The following is a 25540-nucleotide window of genomic DNA, read 5'->3' as shown; positions in this document are numbered from 1 at the left end:
TCACTCAGAGGGTGGTGAGTGAATGGAATCGGCTGCTGTCAGTGGTGGTGGAGGCGAACTCGCTGGGGTCTTTTAAAAGACTTCTGGATGAGTATATGGGATTTAATGGGATTGGGGGTTATAGATAGGTCTATGGATTGGTAGGTGTTGATGTGATCGGTGCAACTCGTGGGCCGAAGGGCCTGTTTGTGCTGTAGTGTTCTATGTTTTATGTTCTACAAACTCTCCTCCTGCATGCTCTGTCTCTAACCCCCCCCACTATTAACACCCCAGACAATTTCTGACTCTTAATTCCCATTGTTAACCATTAACCCCCCAGGTACTCTCTGACTCTAACTCTCCAGTGTTAACTATTAATTCCCCAGACACTCTCTGATCTAACTCCCCATTGTTAACTATTAACCTCCCAGTACTCTCTGACTCTAACTCTCTCCTATTAACTATTAACTTCCCAGACACTCTCTGACTCTCCACTATTAACTTTAACTCCGTAGGCATGTTCAGACTCTAACTTCCCACTATTTAGGCATTGTTCCCTCCGGTAATCCAGTAGTTTTTTTCACAGTGCAGAAGGAGGCCACCACTCGGCTGATCATGTCTACACTGGCTCTCCAAATGAGCAATTTAATGAGTTCCATTCCCCTGCTTTCTCCCCGTAACTTGTACGTTCTTCCTGTTCAATTGAACCTGCCTCGACAACACCCAGTGCATTCCAGGCATTACCTACTGTGTGAAAATGTTTCTCCTCACGTCAGTTCTCCTTAATTTAAATCTGTGCCCTCTCATTCTTGATCCTTCCACGAGCAGGAACAGCTTCTCTAGACCTACTCTATCCGGATCCTTCACGTTCTTGAATACATCTATCATTCAATCCACAGTAATTCTGGTCAAAAAGGCCAGGGTGTTTAAAGAAGCAATATACTGTGAGTACTATACTCACCACATGTGCTGTTCCTCAGACAGCTGACTCATTGATGGAGGAGAAACAGAGCTTGAGAAGATGAGCCTCACCAGCAATTAAGTCTGTGTGCTGTATTATCATTTGGAACTAGGCAATCAGTCTTACAATCTTGGCAGCCCTGTCAATGGAAGTGAAAGTGAAATAATTTTCAGTATCGCATGATCTAAGCACCTGCAAAACATGCCTTTATGATTAGACAGTATGGAATTCACTACATTGTTAATGGAACACTTGCGCCAAAAACCTCCAACCTCGCCTGTGGCTGAGATTCTCCGGTGCCACTGCAGTGAACGCAGTTTTGGCTGAGCGCCGAATTCTCCATTCTCGCTGGCAGTGGGGCAGGTACAGACGAGATCAGACATTCCCATCCTAATTCTGCTCCAGTTGCACAGTTAAACTCGGAATAAAGCACACATTACCTCACTAACCAAATGTGGAAAGTTACAAGATATAACCTCAGATAGGAGAACATAAAGGAGTAACTGCAAGAACAGGTTAACAGCAACAATGTGGAAGGCTGGAAGAAGGGAAGGTTACAATAGATATCCATGGTTTCTTATTAGTAATGAAAAAGACATGGGTGGTGTTACACAGGTACATAGAGAAGGAGCTTCCTAATTATGTAGTAGTAAATGAGCATCTCATGCACTTAACCAGAGGGAGGCTGGACATGTTGACATATTAGCATCACTTTAGGGATTATGATTAACCTGTAAAGGTCTGATGTTCCTTAGGAGTTTCAACTTCATCTTGGCGACATCTGATGTGTCCTATACTTGTGAGACTATTGGGGCCAGTCTCAGGGACATAGCATGTAAAAGTTTAACAAGTTTATTTATTAGTCACAAGTAGGCTTACATTAACACTGCAAAGAAGTTACTATGAAAATCCCCTAGTCATCACATGCCACTGCCTGTTCGGGTACATTGAGGGAGAACTTAGAATGGTCAATGCATCTAACCAGCACATCTTCAGACTGTGGGAGGAAACCAGAGCACCTGGAGGAAACCCATGCAGACGCAGGGAGAACATGCAAACTCTGCACCCAAGTGGCCCAAGTCGGGAATCAAATCCAGGTCTCTGGCACTGTGAGGCAGCAGTGCTAAACACCGTGCCACTGTGCCATTTAAGGGATTGCAATGTATGATTGAATTGATAACTGAAGGTAAATAATCAGATGTCTTTTGTTTCCATGCACACTAATTTATAATAGAAGAACATATCAGAATATCCTGTAATTCCATGCCGTAAAGGGCAAAGTATATGCGGAGGCAGTGGTGTAGTGGTATTGTCACTGGACTAGTATTCCAGAGACACAGGTAACGCTACCTGGGTTCAAATCCCACCATAATGACATTTGAATTGAATATAAATCTGGAATTAAAGATCAAATAATGCTTTCTCTGCAGTCTTTAAAATTTAACTTAAATCTCCTTCTGGACCAGAAGGGGGCAGAAATCATAGAATCCCTATAGAGCAGAAAGAGGCCATTCAGCCCATCAAGTATGCATCAACAACAGTCCCACCCTATCCCTGTAACTCCAAATATTTACCCCACTAATCCCCTTAATACTAAGGACCAATTTGTCATGGCCAAACAACCTAAAGCACACATCTTTGGAGCATGGAAGGAAACTGGAGCACCCGGAGAAAACCCACACAGATATGGGGAGAATGTGCAAGCTCCACACATTCACCCAAGACTGGAATCAAACCTGAGTTCCTAGCTCTGTGAGGCAGCAGCGCTAACCACTGTGCCACCCCAGGAATCCTCCTCCAGGCCTCAAAATAAACCTTCAGCCTTCTTTGCATAGGAAAACTGTCACACCCAGATGGCTCCTTTCCCCATGATCATGGAAAGACCCCATTCCCTAATCACAGATAGGACCCTCCTCCTATGGGAACCTGACATTGCCCGACCCTCAAACATATCACAAGCCTTCCTAGTAACAGCCAGACACCCTCCTCCCCACCATCTCTGACCACATCCAAGTTAGTAAAAAGTCTGACAATACCAGGTTTAAGTCCAACTGATTTATTTGATAGTAAACTCACTAGCTTTCAAGGTTACCCTCTTCGTCAGGTGAGTGGAGAGTTCTGGCCTCAGACAGAGCATATAAAGCACAGACAGTTTACAGATTACTGATTAGAATGCGAATCTTTACATCTAAATCTTTACGCCTTGGAGGCGGCCTTCACGACACACGACAGCGCAGAGTCGCTGAGCAGAGACTGATAGCCAAGTTCGGCACACAGGAGGACGGTCTCAACAGAGATCTTGGGTTCATGTCGCACTATCTGTAACCCCCGTGACTTGCCTGGGTTTGCAAAACCTCACTTACTGTACTGTCTGGAGACAATACACATCTCTTTAACCTGTGATCAGTGCTCCTTCCACTCACATTGTCGGCCACTTTAGGACTTGAACAGCAGGTTAGGTGTAAAGATTCGCATTCTAATCAGTAATCTGTAAACTGTCTGTGCTTTATATGCTCTGTCTGAGGCCAGAACTCTCCATTTACCTGACAAAGAGGGTAACCTCAAAAGCTAGTGAGTTTACTATCAAATAAATCGGTTGGACTTAAACCTGGTGTTGTCAGACTTTTTACTGTGTTTACCCCAGTCCAACGCCGGCACATCCACATCACATCCAAGTTGCCAAACTGGGAATTTCTTTGTTTCAACAAAACAATTTAAAAATCAACAAAGTTGTATGATATTTTGCTTCTATTTCATACAGAATCTGTTCAATCTTTCTTTTTTACCTAAATAACAAAGAAAGGAAGTGATCTATCTGATAAAATCTTCTCACCGCATCCCCTTTGTTTTCAGCTAATGAAGGTCATTAGGTATTAGGTAATTAATAAATAGAGTTTTCCAACTGGTTACTTTTTATTGATGAAAAAATGAAATGAAATATTTATTGATATGCCAAAACTGAAGACTAACAAATCAATTCGAGACTTTTAAGAGAAACGTTGAGGGGAAAACCTTGTGTCTCTATTATAAATTACAAGAGAAAGTCAGAACCAGGACAATGGTTAGCACTGCTGCCTCACAGCAATTCCGGTCCTTGAGCACTTGTGTGAAGATTCTCACCATATCTGTGTGGGTTTCTGCTAGTTTCCTTGTACAGTTCAAAGACGTGCAGGTTAGGTGGATTGGGCATGCTAACTTGCCCTATGATGTGTAGGTTAGGAGAATTAGCGGGGTGAAAATGTGGCGTTATGGGGATAGGACCTGGGAAAGATGGTCTGCCAGAGAGTCAATGGGCCAAATAGGCTCTATCTGCACTGTAAGGATTTTATGAAATGTGAGTGATGTCTAGGCTGGTGATAGACAATTGAGCTGGAGATGCTGGCGTTGGACTGGGGTGGGCACAGTAAGAAGTCTCACAACACCAGGTTAAAGTCCAACAGGTAAAGGCTTGGTCACCCGTAAAGACTCGCAATCCAACCATTTTTCACATTCCAACCTTTAATTATCTTGCAATTTGTCTTTGCCCATATATGCCGTGTTTGTGAACTAACCTCCACTCACCTGAAGGAGCAGCACTCTGAAACCTTGTAATTCCAAATAAACCTGTTGGACTTCAACTTGGCGTTGTGAGACATCTCACTGATCCAATTGAGTGAGAGTTTGATTTCACGTCAAGTTGAGTTGATGTTGAACCAGTAGGCAGGCTTGCATGCCAGCCAATTAGCAAAGGTGCAGCAATATAGCTTGTTTAATATTTGCATTTCTGTTTAATAATAAGGTGCATTGAAGAGAAAAGGCGGTCGCCAACATCACTGCGTCAATCACAGCGATAACATCGCCTTTTACAGGAACTGCTAGCTGAAAGAGGCCCTTAAGAGCATATCCTGGATCACCAATCAAACCTTCAGCTCCAAACCCTATACTCTACTTTTAAACCGCTGGTTACATTTCTGTTTTTCTTTTAGCAAATTGGAAATATGCAGCAGGCAAAAACTAAAGACACGCTGGACGTGAAGACAAAGCAGGTGCTGGGACATTAAAAGTTTTGGCAGAAGAGGTGCTGGAGGGGGTATTTCCCGAGTGGGTGGTGCTCCAAAAGCTCTTGTGCAACTAACTCTACAGTAACGCGGAAGAGGGAGCTGGAGGCGGGGGGGGGAAGAGAGAGACTGGATCCAACAATGTGACTGCTCGCCGTGAAACTGCACAGGTAGGTCCAGCTGTTCCAATACCTGGAGGGGGCAACGTGCCCAGTGACATCGGGGTGGGGAACAGAGGGGAGGAGGGTACAGTGAAGGAGGCTAGGGAGAGGGGGTGGGGTATCTGTGCACTGGGGCTGCAATGGGTGATCCTTTCCCGCAATGAGCCGGTCTTTTCCTCGCAAATAGAGACTCCCTGGTGCCGTTCTTTGCCCGGGGAGGTTCTTGTTGCGTTGCTTCCCCCCTACTCCTTGTCCTGCTGTGTCCAGCACTTGGATGTTGGCTGTCAGTCACTTTTTGATGTCCTTTCCGGTAAATGTAATGGCGACCCGAGGAAGTTGGAAGAACGAAACCACCTTCGAGACTGCTTTGTGCATTGGAAGTGCTGAGATGTTGGAGGTCACCGCGACACACTCGCAGACACGATTGAGTACCCCCGCCCCCAAGCCCAAGCCCAACCCCGAGCCCAGCAGCAGGTTACAGGGACCACTGTCAGCAGCAGTTTTTACAATTTTTGAATACATCTCGGCCAGTCAGAGACTATCTTTCTATGTGAGATTTAATTAGCTACCAATAGTGGGAGCAGTTTTCACATTGGAGCTGTAACCACCTCAAAGGGGTACCAGGAATTGGAGGTTTTGCAGCACAGAAAGAGGCGCTTCGACCCTTCGTGTCGGTGCTAGCCACCAAGCACCTATCCCCACCCCATTTTTCAGCACCTGCTCCATAGCCTTGTATTCTCTGGCGTTTCAAGTGTTCATCTAAAGGCTTCTTAAATGTTGTGAAGGTTCCTGCCTCTATCACTCTTTCAGACAGTGAGTTCCACTGTCTGAGTGACAAAGCTTTTCCTCAAACCCCCTGCCAGTATCTATTCTCTAATCTGTTTGCTGCCTCTGATGTGTCCTGAGAGTTACGACCTGTTGATTTATTATTCAAATTTTCAATATCTTCACGGTAAAATAATTCTTTTTGGTGTCAGCTTTTGGAGGTGTAAGATCTGGGGTCTGAGTTCCATCATAGACCTGTGCGCATATCACACAGTCCACCCACACGCAGTGGTGACACCCCACTGAAAGAAGGCCTCACTCTCGGCAGGTAGCTCAATGTGTGAGGGCACCTGCTTTGGGCCTGAGAAAGATAGAGGAGAATATTTTCCAAATGGCAAGAAATTATAGGCAACTGGTTGAGCAATTTAGGGGGTCTATTAAGTGTTCCTGATGCACACAAGTGCAAAACAAAACTCAAAAAGTTAATGAAATATTCTGCTTCATCTCATGGTGGTGGTAATACAAAGGGGTGGAAGTTATACTTCAATTGTGCAAACCTCTTGCCCAGACTGTACTGTGTTCAGCTCTGGGCACCGGGCTTCAGGATGGATGTAGTGGAATTAGAGGGGTGCAGTGCAGCTTCTAACATTTTCCCTATGGTAGATGTTAAGCTAACTGGCCTGTAGAGTTTTGGTTCCCTATATTCTTAACTTACTCAATAAATGAAAGTTAGTACTTTTTAGCCTCAAATACACAAACTCTGCAGGATTTATCTTCTTCACTGGCTCAAGGAGGTCCCTAAGACATACAAGTTATGTATTAATGTGATGGTGGCTCATACTAATCCAATGGTATACAGATGTGTTGGTTGTACCATTTAGCAGACAAGACTAAACTTTGTTTTGGAGAAGTTTGGATGGTAGTATCTATCTTATTTATGTTGAGATTAAGTAAAATGGATGAAGAAACTTGAACAAGAACAATATAAATAAGAGAGAAGAAAAAATTAAAATTAGAGTGAGGGATGAGGGCAGAAAGAGTGGAAAGTGTGAGGCAATGAGAGAAAAAAATGAACTGCTTCTTTAGTAATATCAATATTGTATCCACAAATTGCATTTTAAACAAAGAAAAGTACAACACAGGAACAGGTCCTTTCGTGCTAATTATGATGCCCTAACTAAACTTAACAAAAAATCTTCTGCCCTTACTTGGACCACATAAAGAGAAACAAAGAAAAGGACAGAACATGTTAAAAAACAAAAAGAAATTAGAACCAAATATCAGTAGTGATAGCCTAGTGGTATTATTGCTAGACTACTAATCCAGAAACTCAGCCAATGTTCTGGGAGACCCAGGCTTGAATCCCAACACGGTAGATGGTGGAATTCAAATTCAATTTTAAAAAATCTGGAGTTAAGAATCTATGATGACCATGAAATCATTGTCGATTGTTGTTAAAAACCCACCCAATGTTCTTTAGGGAAGGAAATTTGCCATCCTTACCTAGTCTGGCCTATATGTGACTCCAGAGCCACAGCAATGTAGTTGACTTTCAACTGCTGTTCAGGGGCAACTAGGGATGGGCAATAAATGTTGGCCAACCAGCGAAGCCCATGGCCCACGAAAGAATTTTAAAAAAGCATGTGTACGGACTGAGAAGACTCGTATTGTAATTGGGATAGTAAAGACAAACTTTAAATAAGGGTAGAAAGGCTTGAATTGAAGAAGTAGCAAAGCCCAGTGATTATATTGTCAGGTACAAGTTACTTAATGCATATATCTGAAATTTGTTTTTGTTGCTGAATAGGGATATTAAATCTTCAATGCGTTAATAATGTACTTGCTAAGAGAACAGACAGAGGAGTTTCAGACAAGTGAGTTAAAGTGGGTGTACATTGGTGTAAGACCTTTGCCAATGATCTCGATCTTGGTTTGTTGGGGAAAATTAAAAAATTTGAGGCTGACACGAATTTGAAGTGTTGTAACCACAAAGACGGATGTGTAGAACTTCAAAAGGACATAGACAAGTTGGTGGAGGGGCAAATAGGTGGCAGATAGGAGGTTCAATGTGGAAAAGTGTGAAATGAGCATTTTGGTAAGAAGAACATGGAGAGACAATACAAAATAAGGGGTGAAATTCTTAAAGGGGTGCAGGAGTAGAGGGATCTGTATGTACATGTGCATCAGTCATTGAAGGTGGCAGGATAGGTGGAAAGAGTTAATGAAGCACATAATAATCTGGGCTTTATTAGTAGGGGCATAGAATACAAGAGCAAGGAGGCTATGCTGAATTTATATAAGACACTAGGTAGACCTCAGCTGGAGTATTGTGCGTGGGAAGGATGTGAATGCATTGGAATGAATTCAGAAGAGATTTACAAGAATGGTTCCAGGATGAGACACTTCAGTCATAGGATAGGTAGGAGAGGTTGGGATTGTTGTTCTTGAAGAGAAGAAGGCTAAGAGATTTGATAGGGACATTCAAAATCATGAGGGGGCTGGACAGCGCAGACGGGGAGAAACTGCTCCTGCTCGTAAAAGGATCAGGTACAAGAGGGCACATATTTAAAGTGATTTGTAAAGGAAGTAAATGTGATGTGACGAAAAACATTTTTGCACAGCGAATGGCCACCTTCTGCACTGTAGGGATCCTATGTTACTTGTATTTTGCTACTCCCACAAACACCTCTCCTGGGTCCATCTATAGTTTCTCTATTTGTCCCATTACCATCTCCATTTGCTTTGTGCCCTTTTATCATTTAATTTCCCCTAGCTTTCACCCTATCATTTCCCTTTTCTTCATTCCTCCCCTTCACTTCTACCCTACATCTGTCCTTGCTCCAAACCTGTGACATTGCTGGTATTTTTCAACTCTGACAGACGGACATCGTCGACCTGAAATTGTCCATTCTGTTTCTCCATAAATGCTTGCTAGACCCACTGAACATTTTCTGCTTTCATTTCAGGTTTCCGGCATCTGCAGGATTCTGCTTTAAGGAAAGAGGAAAGTTTGCCCCAGAGAAGGAAAAGAACGTCGCCAAAGAATTTGTTTCAATTGGACCAATGGATTAATTTGAATGGTAATAATGATTATTTATTTACATAGCACCTTTTAGTGTAACAAAATGTATCAATGTCCTTTGCAGAAGTACAAAAGTTTGACTCAAACCATATAAGGAGATGAAAGGTAAATTTTAAGGAATGTTTCGAAGGCAGAGAGAGTAAATTATAGAGATTGGTCGTAGGCAACTAGGGTGGCATGTTGGCACAGTGGTTAGCACTGCTACCTCAAAGTACCGGGGCAAGGGTTCAATTCTGGCCTTGAATGTCTGTGTGGAGTCTGCACATTCTCCCCGTGTCTGAGTGGGTTTCCTCCGGGTGCTCTGGTTTCCTCCCACAGTCCAAAGATGTACAAGTTGGGTGAATTGGCCATGCTAAATTATCCCTTAGTGTCCCAAGATGTGTGGGTTTAGCTGTGGTAAATGTGTGGGGCTACAGGGATAGGGTGGGGTGGTGAGCCTGGGGTGAGATGCTCTGTCAGAGAGTCACTGCAGACTGGATGGGCTAAATGGCCTCCTTCAGTACTGTAGGGATTCTATTCTATCTAACTGAAGCCACAATCACTGGTGGTGAAGCAATTAAAATTGGAATGCACAAGAGGCCCAAATTAGAGGAGCACTGATATCTCACAAGGTTGTGAAGCTGGAGGAGATGGTGCTGAGTGTCTGGAACGCGCTGCCTGGGGAGGTGGTGGGAGCAGGTTTGATAGCGGCATTTAAGGGGCACCTAGATGAAGACATGAATAGCATGAGAATGGAAGGATACAGACCCGTAACTGCATATGGTTTTAGTTTAGGCAGGCATCATGATCGGCACTGGCTTGGAGGGCCGAAGGGTCTGTTCCTGTGCTGTACTGTTCTTTGTTCTCACTTGTTCTTTGAGATTACAGAGATAGGGAGGGGCAAGGCCACAGAGTGGTTTGGAAACAAGGATGGGAATGTAAAAAATTAAGATGTTTGATGGATAGGTCAATGAGCACATGGGTGAGAGGGGGACTGGATATAGCATGAATCATGAGCCAGGCAGCAGAGTCTTGGATGAGAGTGGAATGTGGGAGACCAGTCAGAAGGACGGTGGAATAGTCCAGTGTAGAGGTAACAGAAGGCATGAATGATGGGTTCGGCTGCAGTTAAGCTGAGATGGGAGACAAAGTCAAATAATATAACATAAGAACATAAGAAATAGGAGCAGGAGTAGGCCATCTAGCCCTTCGAGCCTGCCCCGCCATTCAATAAGATCATGGCTGATCTGTCGTGGCTCAGTTCCACTTTCCCGCCCTCTCCCCATAACCCTTAATCCCCTCTCTTATCAAGAACCCATCAACCCGCTTCTTAAAAATATTTAGCGAGGCAGCCTCCACCACTTCAACGGGCAGAGAATTCCAGAGATTCACCACCCTTTGAGTGAAGAAGTTCCTCCTCAACTCCGTTCTAAACCACCTCCCCTTTATCTTGAGGCTGTGCCCCCTAGTCCTACTGTCTTTTTTGAGCGGGAAGAGTCTCTCCACCTCTATCCTATCCATCCCATTCATCATCTTATACGTCTCAATGAGATCTCCCCTCATTCTTCTAAACTCTAACGAGTACAAGCCTAGTTTATTCAGCCTCTCCTCATAGCTCAATCCCCTCAACTCCGGTATCAGCCTAGTAAACCTCCTCTGCACTCCCTCCAGGGCCAAAATATCCTTGCGCAGGTGCGGCGCCCAAAACTGCACACAGTACTCCAGCTGCGGCCTCACCAATGCCCTATACAGCTGCAGCAAGACCTCCCTACTTTTATATTCAATCCCCCTCGCTATGAAGGCCAGCATCCCATTCGCCTTCCTGACCACCTGCTGCACCTGCAAGCTGGGTTTTTGCGACTCATGCACAAGGACCCCGAGGTCCCTCTGCACCGTCGCCTGCTGCAGTTTTTCGCCACGTAAGTAATAGTCCTTCCTACCATTCTTCCTACCAAAGTGGACCACCTCACACTTGCCAACATTAAATTCCATTTGCCATTTCCTGGCCCATTCGCCCAGCCTATCTAGATCCTTCTGCAGACTCTCCACACCCTCCGCACAATTTGCCTTTCCCCCAATCTGATATAACCAGCTGATATAATACCCAAAATCATCCGTCCTTGTTCCTGGCTGAGATGTTTCGGTGCCATCAAAGAGTGAATGGCGTTCTGGCTAGAACATCAAATTTTCTGCTTTCGCTCTCAGTGGGTCTGGAGAAATCCACGTGACCTGCCCGTTGCCAGAGAGAGGGAGAGAATCGATCATCATTATATATTCATATTAGCACTAACCGTGGCCTTGACCATTGAGGTCCCGAGTTCAAATCCGGGATCAGCCCTACTGTTTCGTCTTGTCCCAGTTACATCAAAACATTGAAAGCAGGAGTAGGTCATTCGAACATCATCTACCATTCATTGTTGTCATGGCTGATAATCAAATTCAATATTCTGAGTTGCAATTTAGCCCCAAGAACTATATCAAATTTCTAGGGCGTCACAGTGGCACAGTAGTTGGCACTGCTGCCTCATGGTGCCAGAGACCCGGGTTCGATTCCCAGCTGTGTGGAGATTGTACGTTCTCCCTGTGTCTGCATGGGTTTCCTCCTACAGTCCAAAGATGGATCAGCCATGATCTTATTGAATGGCGGGGCAGGCTCGAAGGGCTGGATGGCCCACTCCTGCTCCTATTTCTTATGTTCTTATGTGCGGGTTAGGTGGATTGGCCATGCTAAATTGCCCCTTCATGTCAGGGGGACTAGCTAGGATAAATGCTTGGGGTTATGGGGATACAGCCTGGGTGGGATTGTGGTGTTGCAGACTTGATGGGCTGAGTGGCCGCCTTCTGCACTGTAGGGATTGTATGACTCAAAGATGAAAGAACAAACTTCAAACATACAATCAATCACAACGACCAATTCTGGGTAAAGAGGAAGGGGTGTGGGTCTTAACAAATGGAGAATTATATTAGTTAATCAGTCCAGGACTGTTTCTTAATTCACTGCTTTTAAAGAAAGAATCAATGTATCATCATTGATTCTAGGAAAAGTGACTTTTTCTGTAAGTTTGAGAGAGATTTTGTGACTAATTCCATTGGAAGGTATTCTTGCCAGGATTTTACCATCTCACCATGGCATGTCTCCCCCAGCGGATGCAGTGGGCCATTTAAATAGCAGTTTACTTTGGCAGGTCCTGCCAGGCAGGAGAGGCTGTAAATTCCTGGATACCACAGCTGTCAAGGGGACTTGAATAAAGAACAAAGAAAATTACAGCACAGGAACAGGCCCTTCAGCCCTCCAAGCCTGCACCGACCATGCTGCCCGACTGAACTAAAACCCCCTACCCTTCCAGGGACCATATCCCTCTATTCCCATCTCATTCATGTATTTGTCAAGATACCCCTTAAAAGTCACTACCATATCCGCTTCCCCTACCTCCCCCGGCAACGAGTTCCAGGCACCCATCGCTCTCTGTGTAAAAAAAAAAATCTGCCTCGTACATCTCTTTTAAAACTTGTCCCTTGCACCTTAAACCTGTGCCCCCTAGTAATTGACTCTTCCACCCTGGGAAAAGAGGGGATTAAGGGTTATGGGGAGAGGGCGGGAATGTGGAGCTGAGCCACAACAGATCAGCCATGATCTTATTGAATGGCGGGGCAGGCTCGAGGGGCCAGATGGCCTACTCCTGCTCCTATTTCTTATGTTCTTATGTTCTTAAAAAGCTTCTGACTATCCCCTCTGTCCATGCCTCTCATAATCTTGTAGACTTCTCTCGGGTCTCCCCTCAAACTCCATCGCTCCAGTGAGAACAAACCAAGTTTCTCCAACCTCTCCTCGTAGCTAATGCCCTCCATACCAGGCAACATCCTGGTAAATCTTTTCTGTACCCTCTTCAAAGCCTCCACATCCTTCTGGTAGTGTGGTGACCAGAATTGAACACTATATTCCAAGTGCGGCTTTACTAAGGTTCGATAAAGCGGCAACGTGAATTTTTAAACTCTGTATCCTGGCCGATGAAGGCAAGCATGTCGTACACCTTCTTAACTACCTTCTCCACCTGCATTGCCACTTGCACTGACCTCTGTACCTGTACACCTAGATCCCTTTGCCTATCAATACTCCTAAGAGTTCTGCCATATTTCCTATCTGTATTAGAGCTTCCAAAATGCATTACCACACATTTGTCCGGATTAAAATCCATCTGCCATTTCTCCGCGCAAGTCTTCAACTAATCTATATCCTGCTGTATCCTCTGATGGTCCTCATCACTATCCGCAAATCCACCAATCTTGTGTCGTCTGCAAATTTACTGATCAATCCAGTTACATTTTCCTCCAAATCATTTATACATATATATATAAAAAACAGTAAAGGTCTCAGCATTGATCCCTGAGTGACACCACTTGTCACAGCCCTCCATTCAGAAACGCACCCTTCCACTGCTACCCTCTGTCTTCTTTGACCGAGCCAGTTTTATATCCATCTTGGCAGCTCACCTCTGATCCCATGCGACTTCACCTTCTGCACCTGCCATGAGGGACCTTGTCAAAGGTCTTACTGAAGTCCATGTAGACAACATCCACTGCCCTCATCAATCATCTTCAGCACTTCCTCGAAAAAATTGATCAAGTTCGTGAGACATGACCTCCCCTTCACAAAACCATGTTGCTTCTCACGAAGACATCCACTTATTTCCAAGTGGGAATAAATCCTATCTCGAAGAATCCTTTCCAATAATTTCCGTACCACTGATGTAAGGCACACTGGCCTGTAATTACCTGGATTATTCATGCTACCCTTCTTAAACAAAGGACCAATATTGGCTGTTCTCCAATCCTCTGGGACTTCCCCTGTAGCCAGTGAGGATATAAAATTTCTCTCAAGGCCCCAGCAATTTCCTCTCTTGCCTCTCTCAGTATTCTGGCGTATATCCCATCAGGCCCTGGATAACCTTGACGTTTCTCAAGAATCCCAATACCTCCTCCTTTTTCATGTGAACATGACTCAAACTATCTACACATCCTTTCCCAGACACCTCATCCACCAAATCCTTCTCTTTGGTGAATACTGATGTAAAGTACTCATTTAATACCTTGCCCATTTCCTCTGGCTCCACACATAGATTTCCTCCCTTGTTCTTAGTAGCCACTCCCTGTCTACCCTCTTGATCTTTGTGTATGTGTAATAAGCCTTGGGATTTTCCTTAATCCTGCTGGCCAATGCCTTTTCATGACCCCTCTTAGCTCTTCTTACTTCTCGCTTAAGTTTCTTTCTACTTTCCTTGTATTCCACACTTGCTTCAAGTGTTCCCAGCCTCCTAGCTTTGATAAATGCTTCCTTTTTCTCTTTAACTAGGCTCACAATATCTCTCGTTATCCAAGGTTCCCAAAACTTGCCATACTTATCCTTCATCCTTAAAGGAATGTGCCACTCCTGAATCCCTATCAACTTGCACTTGAAAGCCTCCTGCATGCCAGATGTTGATTTGCCCTCAAACATCTGCCCCCAATCTACATTCTTCAGTTCCTGTCTAATATTGTTGTAATTAGCCTTCCCCCAATTTAGTAGCTTCACTCGAAGTCTACACTTACTTTTATCCATTGGTATCTTAAAGCTTATTGAATTATGGTCACTGTTGCCGAACTGCTCCCCTACTGAAACATCGACCAGCTGGCTGGGCTCATTCCCCAATACCAGGTCCAGTATGGCCTCTTCCTTAGTTGGACTATCTACATATTGTTTCAGAAAGCCCTCCTGGATGCTGCTTACAAACTGAGTATGAGAGTGGCAGTCAGAAAATACAGCTGAGGGGGTGACACCTTTTAAAAAAAAGACTATAAAGTCAGATTGTACTCTCATCTAGAGTCTGAGTGAGGCACGCACGTTAAAGGTAAAATCGTAGCAACCGAACATTTCAGGAGGGTCCGGCAAGAATTCTCCAGCCACTTGCGGCCCCCTGCTGCTACACATGAGAATTTGGCGCTTCACATCTGTGTTCACTGCAGTGGGATCAGAGAATCCTGCTGGTGTGAATGGCCAGAGAATTCCGGCCTCAGGCTTTTGAGAAAACACAAAGTTGAAATCGCAGGCCGGTTATTCACTGCAGGCTTGAACCCTGCCGTTAGGCCGCAACGAAGGTCTGAACTCTGTGGAAAATTGTCACTGGTTGTGGTTTTCCTGGGGTGGCTAATTAATAACCGGACAGAAAGGCTTCGGTTTGATTTATTATTGTCACATGTATTAGCATAAGTGAAAATTATTGTGTCTCGCGTGCTATACGGACAGAGCATACCGTTCATAGAGAAGGAAAGGAGAGACTGCGGAATGTAGTGTTACAGTCATTGTTAGAGAGTTTAAAAGAGTTAGAATGAAGTTTGAGAAGCACAGAGAAAGGGTAAAAGATAGAATTTGAAGATCTGCTGGACACAGCTTGCAAGAAGTCACGTCACTCCGGCGCCATCCTGGGGGGAGGGGGGGGGGGGCGTGAAAAATGTGAGGGAGAGGGTGCTTTAAAAATGCAAACCTTTTTTATTAAAAGAAAGGGATCCCGCAGGCAGGCTTTTACTGTGAGGTGGGACTTCTGGATGGGGCAGCCTGAGACAAGCAGAGGGTGAGGGCCTCGAGACCTACCCTGGAATGGTGCCTCCAGGCAGCTCAACTGGCCACGACTACCTGTGGAAATCTGGAGACCAACTGGTAAAATCCATTTGGCCCCCTTTAACGGGCCTTGTTCCCCTTAATTACCTGGATCGATGGAGCTGGAGAACCGGCACACAAGCTCGTGGTGCTAAAATAAAGGCCCAATTGTGGAATCAAGAAAGGCTGAAAACAATACTTGCATATATTTTACACAGCACTCAACTTGTTTTACATTCCATATGCTGCATAGAATCATAGAATCCTACAGTGCAGAAGGAGGCCATTCAGCCCATCAAGCCAGCACCGACAACAATCCCACCCAGGCCCTATTCCCATAACCCCACGTATTTACCCTGCTAATTCCTCTGACACTAAGGGGCAACTTAACAAGGCCAATCAACCTAACCCGAAATCTTTGGAATGTGGCAGGAAACCAGTGCAAGCGGAAGAAATCCATGCAAACACAGGGAGAGCGTGCAGACTCCAGACAGACAGTAACCTGAGACCTGAATTGAACCCTGGTGCTATGAGGCAGCAGTGCTAACCACTGTGCCGCCCACGCGGGTTAGGCAGGTTTGCTTAAAGTTGTTGCAGAGCTTTCAAGAAATGTTGAAACCCTAAGTGATATACATCAAATTCATATTTTAAGGTATTGTTGCAAAGAATATCTCATTTAGCTCCATATTGTGAATTGGAGCGGCTTGGTGACACAGTGGTTAGCACTGCTGCCTCTTAGCACCAGGGACATGGGTTTGATTTCCAGTTTGGGTCACTGTGTGGAGTTTGCACATTCTTCCCATGTCTGTGTGGGTTTCCTCTGGATGCTCCGGTTTCCTCCCACAGTCGGAAAGACATTCTGGTTAGGTGCACTGGCCACGCTAGATTCTCCCTCAGTGTACCCGAACAGGCTCCAGAATCTGGCAACTAGTGGAATTTCCACACTAACTTCATTGCAATGTTAATATAAGCTGACTTGTGACGAATAAATAAACTTTAACTTTAATCAGCCCATTAAACTATCCAATAACCTATCAGCAGCTTGTGCAGTCTGGGCTGAAAACTGGAGATTCAGAATGCCAAGAGGAACCTTTGATTGTGCTGAGGGTAAAGGGAAACAGGCTGAGCACTGTGAGTAATGAAACACAAGAGATGAATATGCTTTGTGCAGAGTGTAGCCCGAAAGATGTGTTCATTCTACTTGAGTTCAAACCACTAGTGTAGGTGTGAAGTTTCTCTTCTGCATTTATTGCGCAAGCTTGTGTTATTCCATCTTGTAGTTTCACTTCCTTCACTATTGGCCTCATTGTAGTTCTTGAAAACTTCACAGAAAGTTAGTCATTCTTTTTTTCAAGTTTAAATGGGTTTTAGTTCAGTCGGGCAGGCTCGAAGGGCCTGTTCCCGGGCTGTAATTTTCTCTGTTCTAAATAGTCTTCACTTTGTCCTGTTGCATCTTGTTAGTGAGAAATCTCACTACATCAGGTTAAAGTCCCGATAGGTTTGTTTGGAATCACGAGCTTTTGGAACGCTGCTCCTTCCTCAGGTGAGTGGTGCCAAAGGAGCTGTTGAACTTTAACCTGGTGTTGTGAGACTTCTTGCTGTGCTTATCCCAGTTCAACGCCGGCATCTCCACATCATCGCATTTTCTTAGGTTAGGGCAGCTGACTATTTGTTCCCCTTTCAGAGAATCATAAAATTCCTACAGTGCAGGGGGAGGCCGTTCGGCCCATTGAGCCCATACTGACAACAATCCGTCCCAAACCCTAAGCCCATAACCCCACGTATTTACCCTGCTAGTTCCCCTGACAGTAAGGGTCAATTTATCGTACCCACTCCATCTAATCTGTACAACTTTGGAATGTTGGGTTGAATTCTGGCCTCGGGTCATTGTCTGTGTGGAGTCTGCATGTTCTCCCCGTGTCTGCGGGGGTTTCCTCTGGGTGCTCTAGTTTCCTCTCCCAGTCCGAAAGACGTGCTGGTTAGGGAGCATTGGCCGTGCTAAATTCTCACTCAGTGTACCCGAACAGGCGCCGGAGTGTGAAGTCCTCTCAACAGCTGTGGTATCCAGGATTTTACAGCCTTCTCCGCCAGGCAAGACCTGTGAGTTGTCTAAGTAAACAGCAATTTAAATGGTAACTAGTGGATTTTCACAGTAACTTCATTGCAGTGTTAATGTAAACCTACTTGTGACGCTGATAAATAAACTTTAAACTTGATTTATTTATTTGTTAATTTGTTTAAATTAATTAAAGGAGGATAAAGAGACACTTATTGACACTGGTGATAAGTTATAGAGTCCGGTGTTATACACTTGTAAAGTCTCACTTTGGGCATAACTAAGCAAAGATTGACTTCTGGTCACCTCCTTCACCAGCTGGTTGTAAGAAGTTGAACTGCTCTCCAAAATGGCTTGGAAGTCCAAGGACAATTAGGGGTGGGCAACAGATGCTGGACCTAGCCAGCAACGCCCACATCCCATGAAAGAATGTTTTTAAAAAAAATAAGACATGGGAGTCCCTGGCCCCGAATTAACAGAAGCGGTGAACCTTAGTCCACAATTTTAGTGGAACATACCTATTTGCTCAGATCCAATGCAGCACCATGTTGGGTGGCACGGTGATTAATGGCAGAGAATGATTGTCTAAAAGTGAAGGCTGAAAACTAAAAATATCTCTCAATAACGGGAGGTTACAATCTGGCTGGCCTTTCTTTAGAATGGCGAAAAGTAAGTATAATTTGTCAGGATGTAATGTTCTCTGAGTCCAAATCTTGTGACTAATGGAAGAATGAAGTAGATGTGCGGGCACAAGCTGCATCTTTACCAAAGAGGAAACAAAGTATGGTCTCCGCGTTGTCACAAAACTAATGGAATAAGTCTTCGGAGGCGGAAATCCCTTCACCAAAATTTCTTTATTTACAAGATCCAACGACGCTATACAGAGTGCTCCCGGTATGCCGTCTCCATCCAGAGTTCCAGAGGAACTGACTCACCTGTTTAAGTACAGAGCGTAGGGCTCCCTGATTGGACCGTCAACTAGGCCCTTAATCAGGGAGTTCATATTCAAGGAGGCCAACTCAACTGCCTGATTAAAATAGTTACAAGTAACATCAACAGCAAAGTGCTTTGTGAACTAGGGGTCCATCAGTTGGATATTGAGGAAGGTTAGGCCCTTCTTTCATGGATGACATTTACCAGAATATTGGATGCCTATGAGACATGGTAAGATTTTGAAAGACTGATAATCATTTCAAGGAGAAATATGACATGGACTTTACCAGGCTGAATGAAAGATTGCATAAGTTCTGTGCTGATGTTTAAATCACAGCATTGTGCCAATGTGTCACATATTAGTTTAGTTTATTTATTAGTGTCACAAGTAGCTTACATTAACACTGCAATGAAGTTACTGTGAAAATCCCCAAGTCGCCACACTCCAGCACCTGTTTGGGTACACCTGAGGGAGAATTTAGCATGTCCAATGCCCCTAACCAGCACATCTTTCAGACTATGGGTAGAAACCAGAGCACCCAGAGGAAACCCACACAGACATGGAGAGAATGTACAAACTCCACAGGACACTCAACCAAGGTGGGAATCAAACCTGTGTCCCTGGCATTGTGAGGGAGCAATGCTAATCACTGTGCCACCCCTGCCACACCACATGATGCTGCATAGGATCTGAGCAAATAGGTACATTTCCATTAAAATTGTGGACTAAGGTTCATAGATTCTGTTAAGTTGGGGCCAGGGACTCCCAAGTCTTTTTTTTTGAATTTTTTTTCATGACTTTGGGCGCTGCTGGCATTTGTTGCCCACCCTAATTGCCCTTGGCCTTCCCAGCCATTTTCAGAGAACAGTTAAAAACCAACCACGTTTCTGTGGATCTGTAATCACATCTAGACCAGGTAATTGGCAGATTTCCTTCCCTTAAAAAAAAGGCCATTCCTGAACCAGATGGGTTTTTATGACAATCAATGATAGTTTGGTCATGATGACTAGCTTTCTAATTCCAGATTTTTATTAATTTAATTTAAATTTCAGAAGCTGCTGTGGTGGGATTTGAACTTGTGTCAGGAGAGCATTTAGCCCAGTGACGTTACCACTATGCCACCATCTCCCCAAATATGAAGATAGGTGGAGCTTCAGAGGGAGGAAGTTATTGGGTGCTTGTTGTGAGGACATTGAAACCTCTGTAGACTGCTGCAATGATGGGGAAAGTAAATCGTTGGCAATATTTTGACATTGACCTCAAAGTTATGGTTAGTCATTTCTGCTACCTCCTCCACTTTCCACATCATTTGCATTCAAAGCAGTTTGTTGCGATTGTTATTTCTTTGAATGTTTGAACAGAGGTTCCCATAAGTTGCACAAATAACTTGAAGCAGTACCAGGTTACCCACCTGTCTTGGTCAACATGTCTCGGCCAACACTTGGGAATCCGGTGTCCTTGCAGGAGACCGCTCCGAAGTAACATTCATTGAAACCCCCAGGGGTTTGCCAGACACGGGGTGCTGCAAGTGACAAACTAATTCACAAATCAGTTGATCTCCCCAGGGAACACAGATAATTGCATAGTTCACTGGTAATTGTGTGTTCACCTGATGAAGGGCTCCGAAAGCCAGTGGCTTTTGCTACCAAATAAACCTGTTGGACTTTAACCTGGTGTTGTGAGATTTCTAATTGGTGTTGCTCATGGTATTAGGACTGAACTGTCAGGCGCCAGCTATGTTGTGTGGCACGCTGCACACGGGTGAAATTTGTGATTGGAAATTGGACACGCTGACCTCCCACCCTCACGTGAAACTTGGCATGATGGTGTCAGGTCACCAACACACTGACATAGCGCCATTCTTTAGTAATACGTTCGCCAGTTGTTGTTTGAAAAAAAAACAATTCAGAATCTATTGAGATTGTCGACAATGCAATTAGAACAATGTTGCTGGATTTTTCAGGCATCTGATCTAAAAACCTTTGGGGTCTTTTATGCCGGTTAAAATGGGTTGACACAAAGGCAGCAGCCATGACCTGTCAGCAGGAGCATGCTTGAAACTACCAGCCCCTTCTGTTGGGGAAGGTGGCAGTGCCTGTGTCACCTTTTAATGATGTTTTTACCGAATCCTTTTTTGTGCCTTCGGATTGAAGAGTGGTTTTGCCAGGAAACCCACTGGGATGCATTCGGGCCACCTCCAGCCTCTGTGGGTATTTTGTTCTCATTGGGAGAGGGCAGTCCCCCCACTGGGTGGGGAGAATGTTGGAGGTGAAACCAGGCCACCTCCCAGTGGGTCCTAGACAGAGAGTGGACCCTCCTATGTGGGCACTCCATGGACTACTTGGAAGGGTGGGGGGAGGATGGGGTCAATGCCCCCCCCGCCCCCACAACAAAACACGTCACGAAATAATACCCCCCCCACCACTATCCCTGATAGCCAGACCTGCTTTCCTGGTCCCAGCAACCCTAAAGTTTTTTTTGTGTTTACTTATTAGTGTCACAAGTAGGCTTGCATTAACACTGCAATGGAGTTACTGTGAAAATCCCCAAGTCACCACACTTCACCGCCTGTTCGGATGCACCTGAGGGAGAATTTAGCGCGGCCAGTGCACCTAAACAGCACAACTTTCAGTCTGTGGGAGGAAATCGGAGCACTCGGAGGAAACCCATGCCGACACGGGGAGAACATGCAGACTCCACACAGACAGTGACCCAATCCAGGAGTCGAACCCGGGTCCCTGACACAGTGCTAATGACTATGCTGCCCCAACTCCCTCTTCGAGGGGGACTGGTTATTGAGGCTCCCTCTCCCTGCCGTTCAGCCTCAGCAATGGCCATGGTTCGTGAAAGTGCTGCTAGCCCTCAGACCAGCAGGTTTTGGGAGCAGTTTGCTGTCTCAATTGGGATGTGGCCCTCGTGGTAGCCAATGCTGGGAGTGTTTCTTCCCCCGTCCTGTAGCCAGCCAAAATTGGGTTGCTTGCTGCTTTTGGACCCGTCAGCAGAACGCAGCATTATAGAATTCCTACCATGCAGAAGGAGGCCATTCGGCCCATTGAGCCTGCACTGACAGTAATCCCACACAGGCCCTATCCCCGTAACCTCACGTATTTACCCTGCTAATCCCCCTGACACTAAGGGGCAATTATAGCATGGCCAATGCACCCTAATTCGCGTGTCTTTGGACTGTGGAAGGAAACGGGAGCACCCAGAGGAAACCCATGCAGACCCGGGGGGAATGTGCAGACTCCACATGGAAGGGAACCAAGCTGGGAATCAAACCCAGGTCCCTGGTGCTGTGAGGCAGCAGAGCTAACCACCGTGCCAGCCTGTACAATTCGCCAGCTACCTCAGTAAAATTCAGCCCCACGTATTGTAAATAATGCATGAAGAATTGGCAGTAAAACTGTGCTAACTTATGCGAAAGCTGCCAACGTACTCTCCTAGTGAACAGAGCTACATGTCTGGCATATGCATTCCACAAGAACTGTTTTTCCATGGTATGTGTACAGCGAATCATAAACTTTGTTCCAGCACGATGGAATATAATCCAATGTGAAGAGACAGAGACTTCTGTATAGTGTAGTACAGTTTGCAAACATCACTTTGTAATACAGAACTTGAATAATACCAGGAAGAGAGACATGTTGCTGAAGCTTCTCATTTAGTGCTCATCAGGACAAACACAATAATGCCAAATTTCAAACAGTTACAACAAGTATACGGCACAGGAGAAACGGAATATTGGCAAGTCGACTCGGATTGGCTGTTGCGTTGCCATCGAGAAAGCAATGGGCTTCCGAAGCCCCCAGTGATTCAGGCAAGGCACGAAACCCGAACATACTCTTTGCTGAGAATTGGCCCCAGTCTACAGATGTATGTCACTTTGAGCAAGCATAAATGAGCTATGTTACAAACTCCACCGATTATCTTAAATTAACTTTTGGTGTAGCTATTAGCACACTGCAGATTGTCTAGACAGTGCTGCCCCATCTGCAGAATCACATCTAACAATAGATGTTTTATTTTGCGTTTTGCAAGCGCGGGCTGGTTGAGTACTGTACATATAATAAACAACTGATAGAACCTGTTCCATCAGCCAGTTGTTGGGACAAATGACCTACGTACACCTGGCGATACCAGCACTGAAATCCATATACTGTGGGTGGGATTTTCCGCACTCCCACCCGAGCAGAGGAGGCAACCTGCCATTGGCCAGCAGCAATATCTTTTAGTCCTGGTGTTGTCAATGGGGTTTGCCATTGTATACACTCCCCACCACCAGAAAATCCATGGCAGGGATTCTCCATCAATGGGACTGGGTTCCAGCAGGAACAGCTGGAAAATTCCAGTAGACAAAAATGCATTTTTTTGCCTCTTCACATTTGCTCTGATGAGTACAAGGTGAAAAAATTTGGCAACACATCTCTCTCTTCAACACAGCTTGGTGGCACTGTTATCTCAAAGCGCCAGGGACCTGGGTTCGATTCCCGGTTTGGGTCACTGTCTGTGGGAAGTTTACACTTTCTCCCCGTGTCTGCGTGGATTTCCTCCGGGTGCTCCAGTTTCCTCCCACAGTCCAAAGATGTGCAGGTTAGGTGGATTGGCCGTGCTAAATTGACCCTTAGTGTCGGGGGGATTTGCAGGGTAAATATGTGGGGTTACGGGAATAGGGCCTGGGTGGGATTGTGGTTGGTGCAGACTCGATGGGCATAGCCTCAAAATAAGGGGGAACAGATTTAGGACTGAGTTGAGGAGGAACTTCTTCACCCAAAGGGATGTGAGATCTGTGGAATTCCTGCCCAGTGAAGCACTTGAGGCTAACTCACTGAGTGTTTGTAAGGCAAGGATAGGTAAATTTTTTGAACCATTTATGAATGCTGTTTAAAACAGCTAGTAAAACAATCTTGAACTGGTTTTACTCTCTCTTTTTTTCTTTTTACAATAGGTACGGTGAACTAAACTAGTTATGAACAAAAACTGGGTCAGTGCGGTTAAGGAAAGCACAGATAGAACAACCATGTCTTTGGACAAAATCCACATAGACTCTAATGAGCTGATTGAGAAGCAGCCCATGGGTGGCGGAGGCTTCGGAATGGTGTCTCTGTGCTACAGGAGGAACCACGGACTTGTTGTTTTAAAGACAGTGTACACAGGACCACAACGCACAGAGTAAGTGCACCGTTTAGTATTTGCTAAAGTACTGTCGCGTGCAAGGATGTAACATTTATTTGGGATTGCTAGCGATGAGTTCAATGCTGCTTGGAAAATGCAGGAACTGATGAAAATTAAGTTGAAGAGGGCAGGTTTTCCAGTGCCGTAAGGGTCCTACACACAGGCAATACATCCCAAAAGTGTGCTGCACCCATCCAACCACTCAATCTTTTTTATATATAATAAGCTATTTACATGGCCTTGGTGCACCCTCTGAGCCTGTACCCATCCACTGCAGGCTTCATAGGTTGAGAGGTGGTAGATTTAAAATTCAGATAAAGAGGAACTACTTCTCGCAGAGGGTGGTGAATTTGTGGAACTCGCTGCCCCATAGTGTGGTGGAGTCTGAATTGTTGAATGATTTCAGGAAGGAGATAGGTTTTTGATTAAAAACAGGGATGAGGAGATACGTGGAACAGGTGGGGAGGCGGATTTGAGATCAGCCACGATCTGATTGAATGGCGGAGCAGGCTCACAAGGTTGAATTTGCCTACTTCTGCCCCTAATTCCTATGTTAAAAGGGCAGATGAGTGAGGTGCTGCTTGCTGGACCCTTGTCGGGCAACTGGTGTAGGCTTTTCAAGCTCTGCCAAGTCCAGGAACGGAGGCAGATGGGACCCAAAAATACCGGTACTGCCACTTTCCCAGTGCAGGTCGTTTCGTAGGAAATGGGCCAGGGTTTCATAAGGCTACCCTGACTCCCAGTCTCATTCAAGGTCTTGTTAACCATGGTTTATGATTGATGGAATTCCCCCCATCTCCTCTTCTGAATCTTCACCATCCCCCATTCCTCATTGTCTGTCCCCTACTCCCTTCTCCCCAAAATATCACTCCCCCAACCCACCCCTCCCTCTCTGACTCCCTACCATTTTCCTTCATCATTCCCCCCTCCCTTCCCTTGACCTATCTACCCTTCCTCTTCCCCACTGCCCCCATACTTGAGGTCAGACTTGGGGGTAATTGTGACTTTGGGTGGCAGTGTATAGGAGACAATAGTGGATGGTCAGGCCAGTTATCAGTTTGATGTCAACACAGACCATCATCAGACTTTGATGATTAAACTTAAAGTATAATTTAAAAGTTATTTTAACAAGTAATTACAAAAGACTTGGATTTCAGTAAGTTTTGACCTGCAGGCTCAGCAGGTTGTTTTATTTAGATCTGAAAGTGAAAGTTCTTGTTCAGTGGAAGGAGCTGTTTTACTTTATCACTTTTTGCATTTTGCAGATACAATTCTTCTCTCCTTGAGGAAGGTAAAATTATGCACAAGTTGGACCATGACCGTGTCATCAAGTTGATCGGAGTTATTTTGGAGGATGGCAATTACTCGCTTGTCATGGAGTTCATGGAGAACGGAAACTTGCTGCAACTTTTACAAAGTGTAAATGTCTAAGACGTACAGCCGTTTCCCACACTCGGTAGCTACTCGAGCGGAATGGTGGCACAGTGGTTAGCACTGCTGCTTCACAGTGCCAGGGTCCTGGGTTCGATTCCCAGCTTGGATCACTGTCTGTGCGCAGTTTGCACATTCTCCTCGTGTCTGCATGGCTTTCCTCCGGGTGCTCCGGTTTCCTCCCACAGTCCAAAGATGTGCTGGTTAAGCGCATTGGCCATGCTAAATTCTCCCTCAGTGTACCTGAACAGGCGCCGGACTGTGGCGACTAGGGGATTTTCAGAGTAACTTCATTGCAGCATTAATGTAAGTGTTGATGTGACTAACACGCTGCCCAGGGAGGTGGTGGGAG

The 25540-nt window shown here is 45.2% G+C and overlaps 1 protein-coding gene across 1 annotated transcript in view; it reads left to right on the top strand.

The window, feature by feature from the left end:
- Positions 1–4532: 4532 nt before the first annotated feature.
- Positions 4533–25540, top strand: part of ripk1l (receptor (TNFRSF)-interacting serine-threonine kinase 1, like) — a 41726-nt gene continuing 20718 nt past the window's right edge. Inside the window, exons 1-4 of the mRNA XM_080202238.1 lie at positions 4533–4965; positions 8870–8983; positions 23531–23754; positions 25023–25176. Of these exons, the coding sequence (XP_080058364.1) occupies positions 23552–23754; positions 25023–25176 (357 nt within the window). The 5' untranslated portion in view covers positions 4533–4965; positions 8870–8983; positions 23531–23551. The remainder of the gene's footprint in view (positions 4966–8869; positions 8984–23530; positions 23755–25022; positions 25177–25540) is intronic.

Source organism: Carcharhinus amblyrhynchos, chromosome 2, assembly GCF_965287045.1.
Source record: "Carcharhinus amblyrhynchos chromosome 2, sCarAmb.v2.hapA, whole genome shotgun sequence".
Classification (NCBI taxonomy): Eukaryota; Metazoa; Chordata; class Chondrichthyes; order Carcharhiniformes; family Carcharhinidae; genus Carcharhinus; species Carcharhinus amblyrhynchos.
Note: the sequence above shows the minus strand (reverse complement) of the source record. Positions and strands in the feature narration are given on the sequence as shown.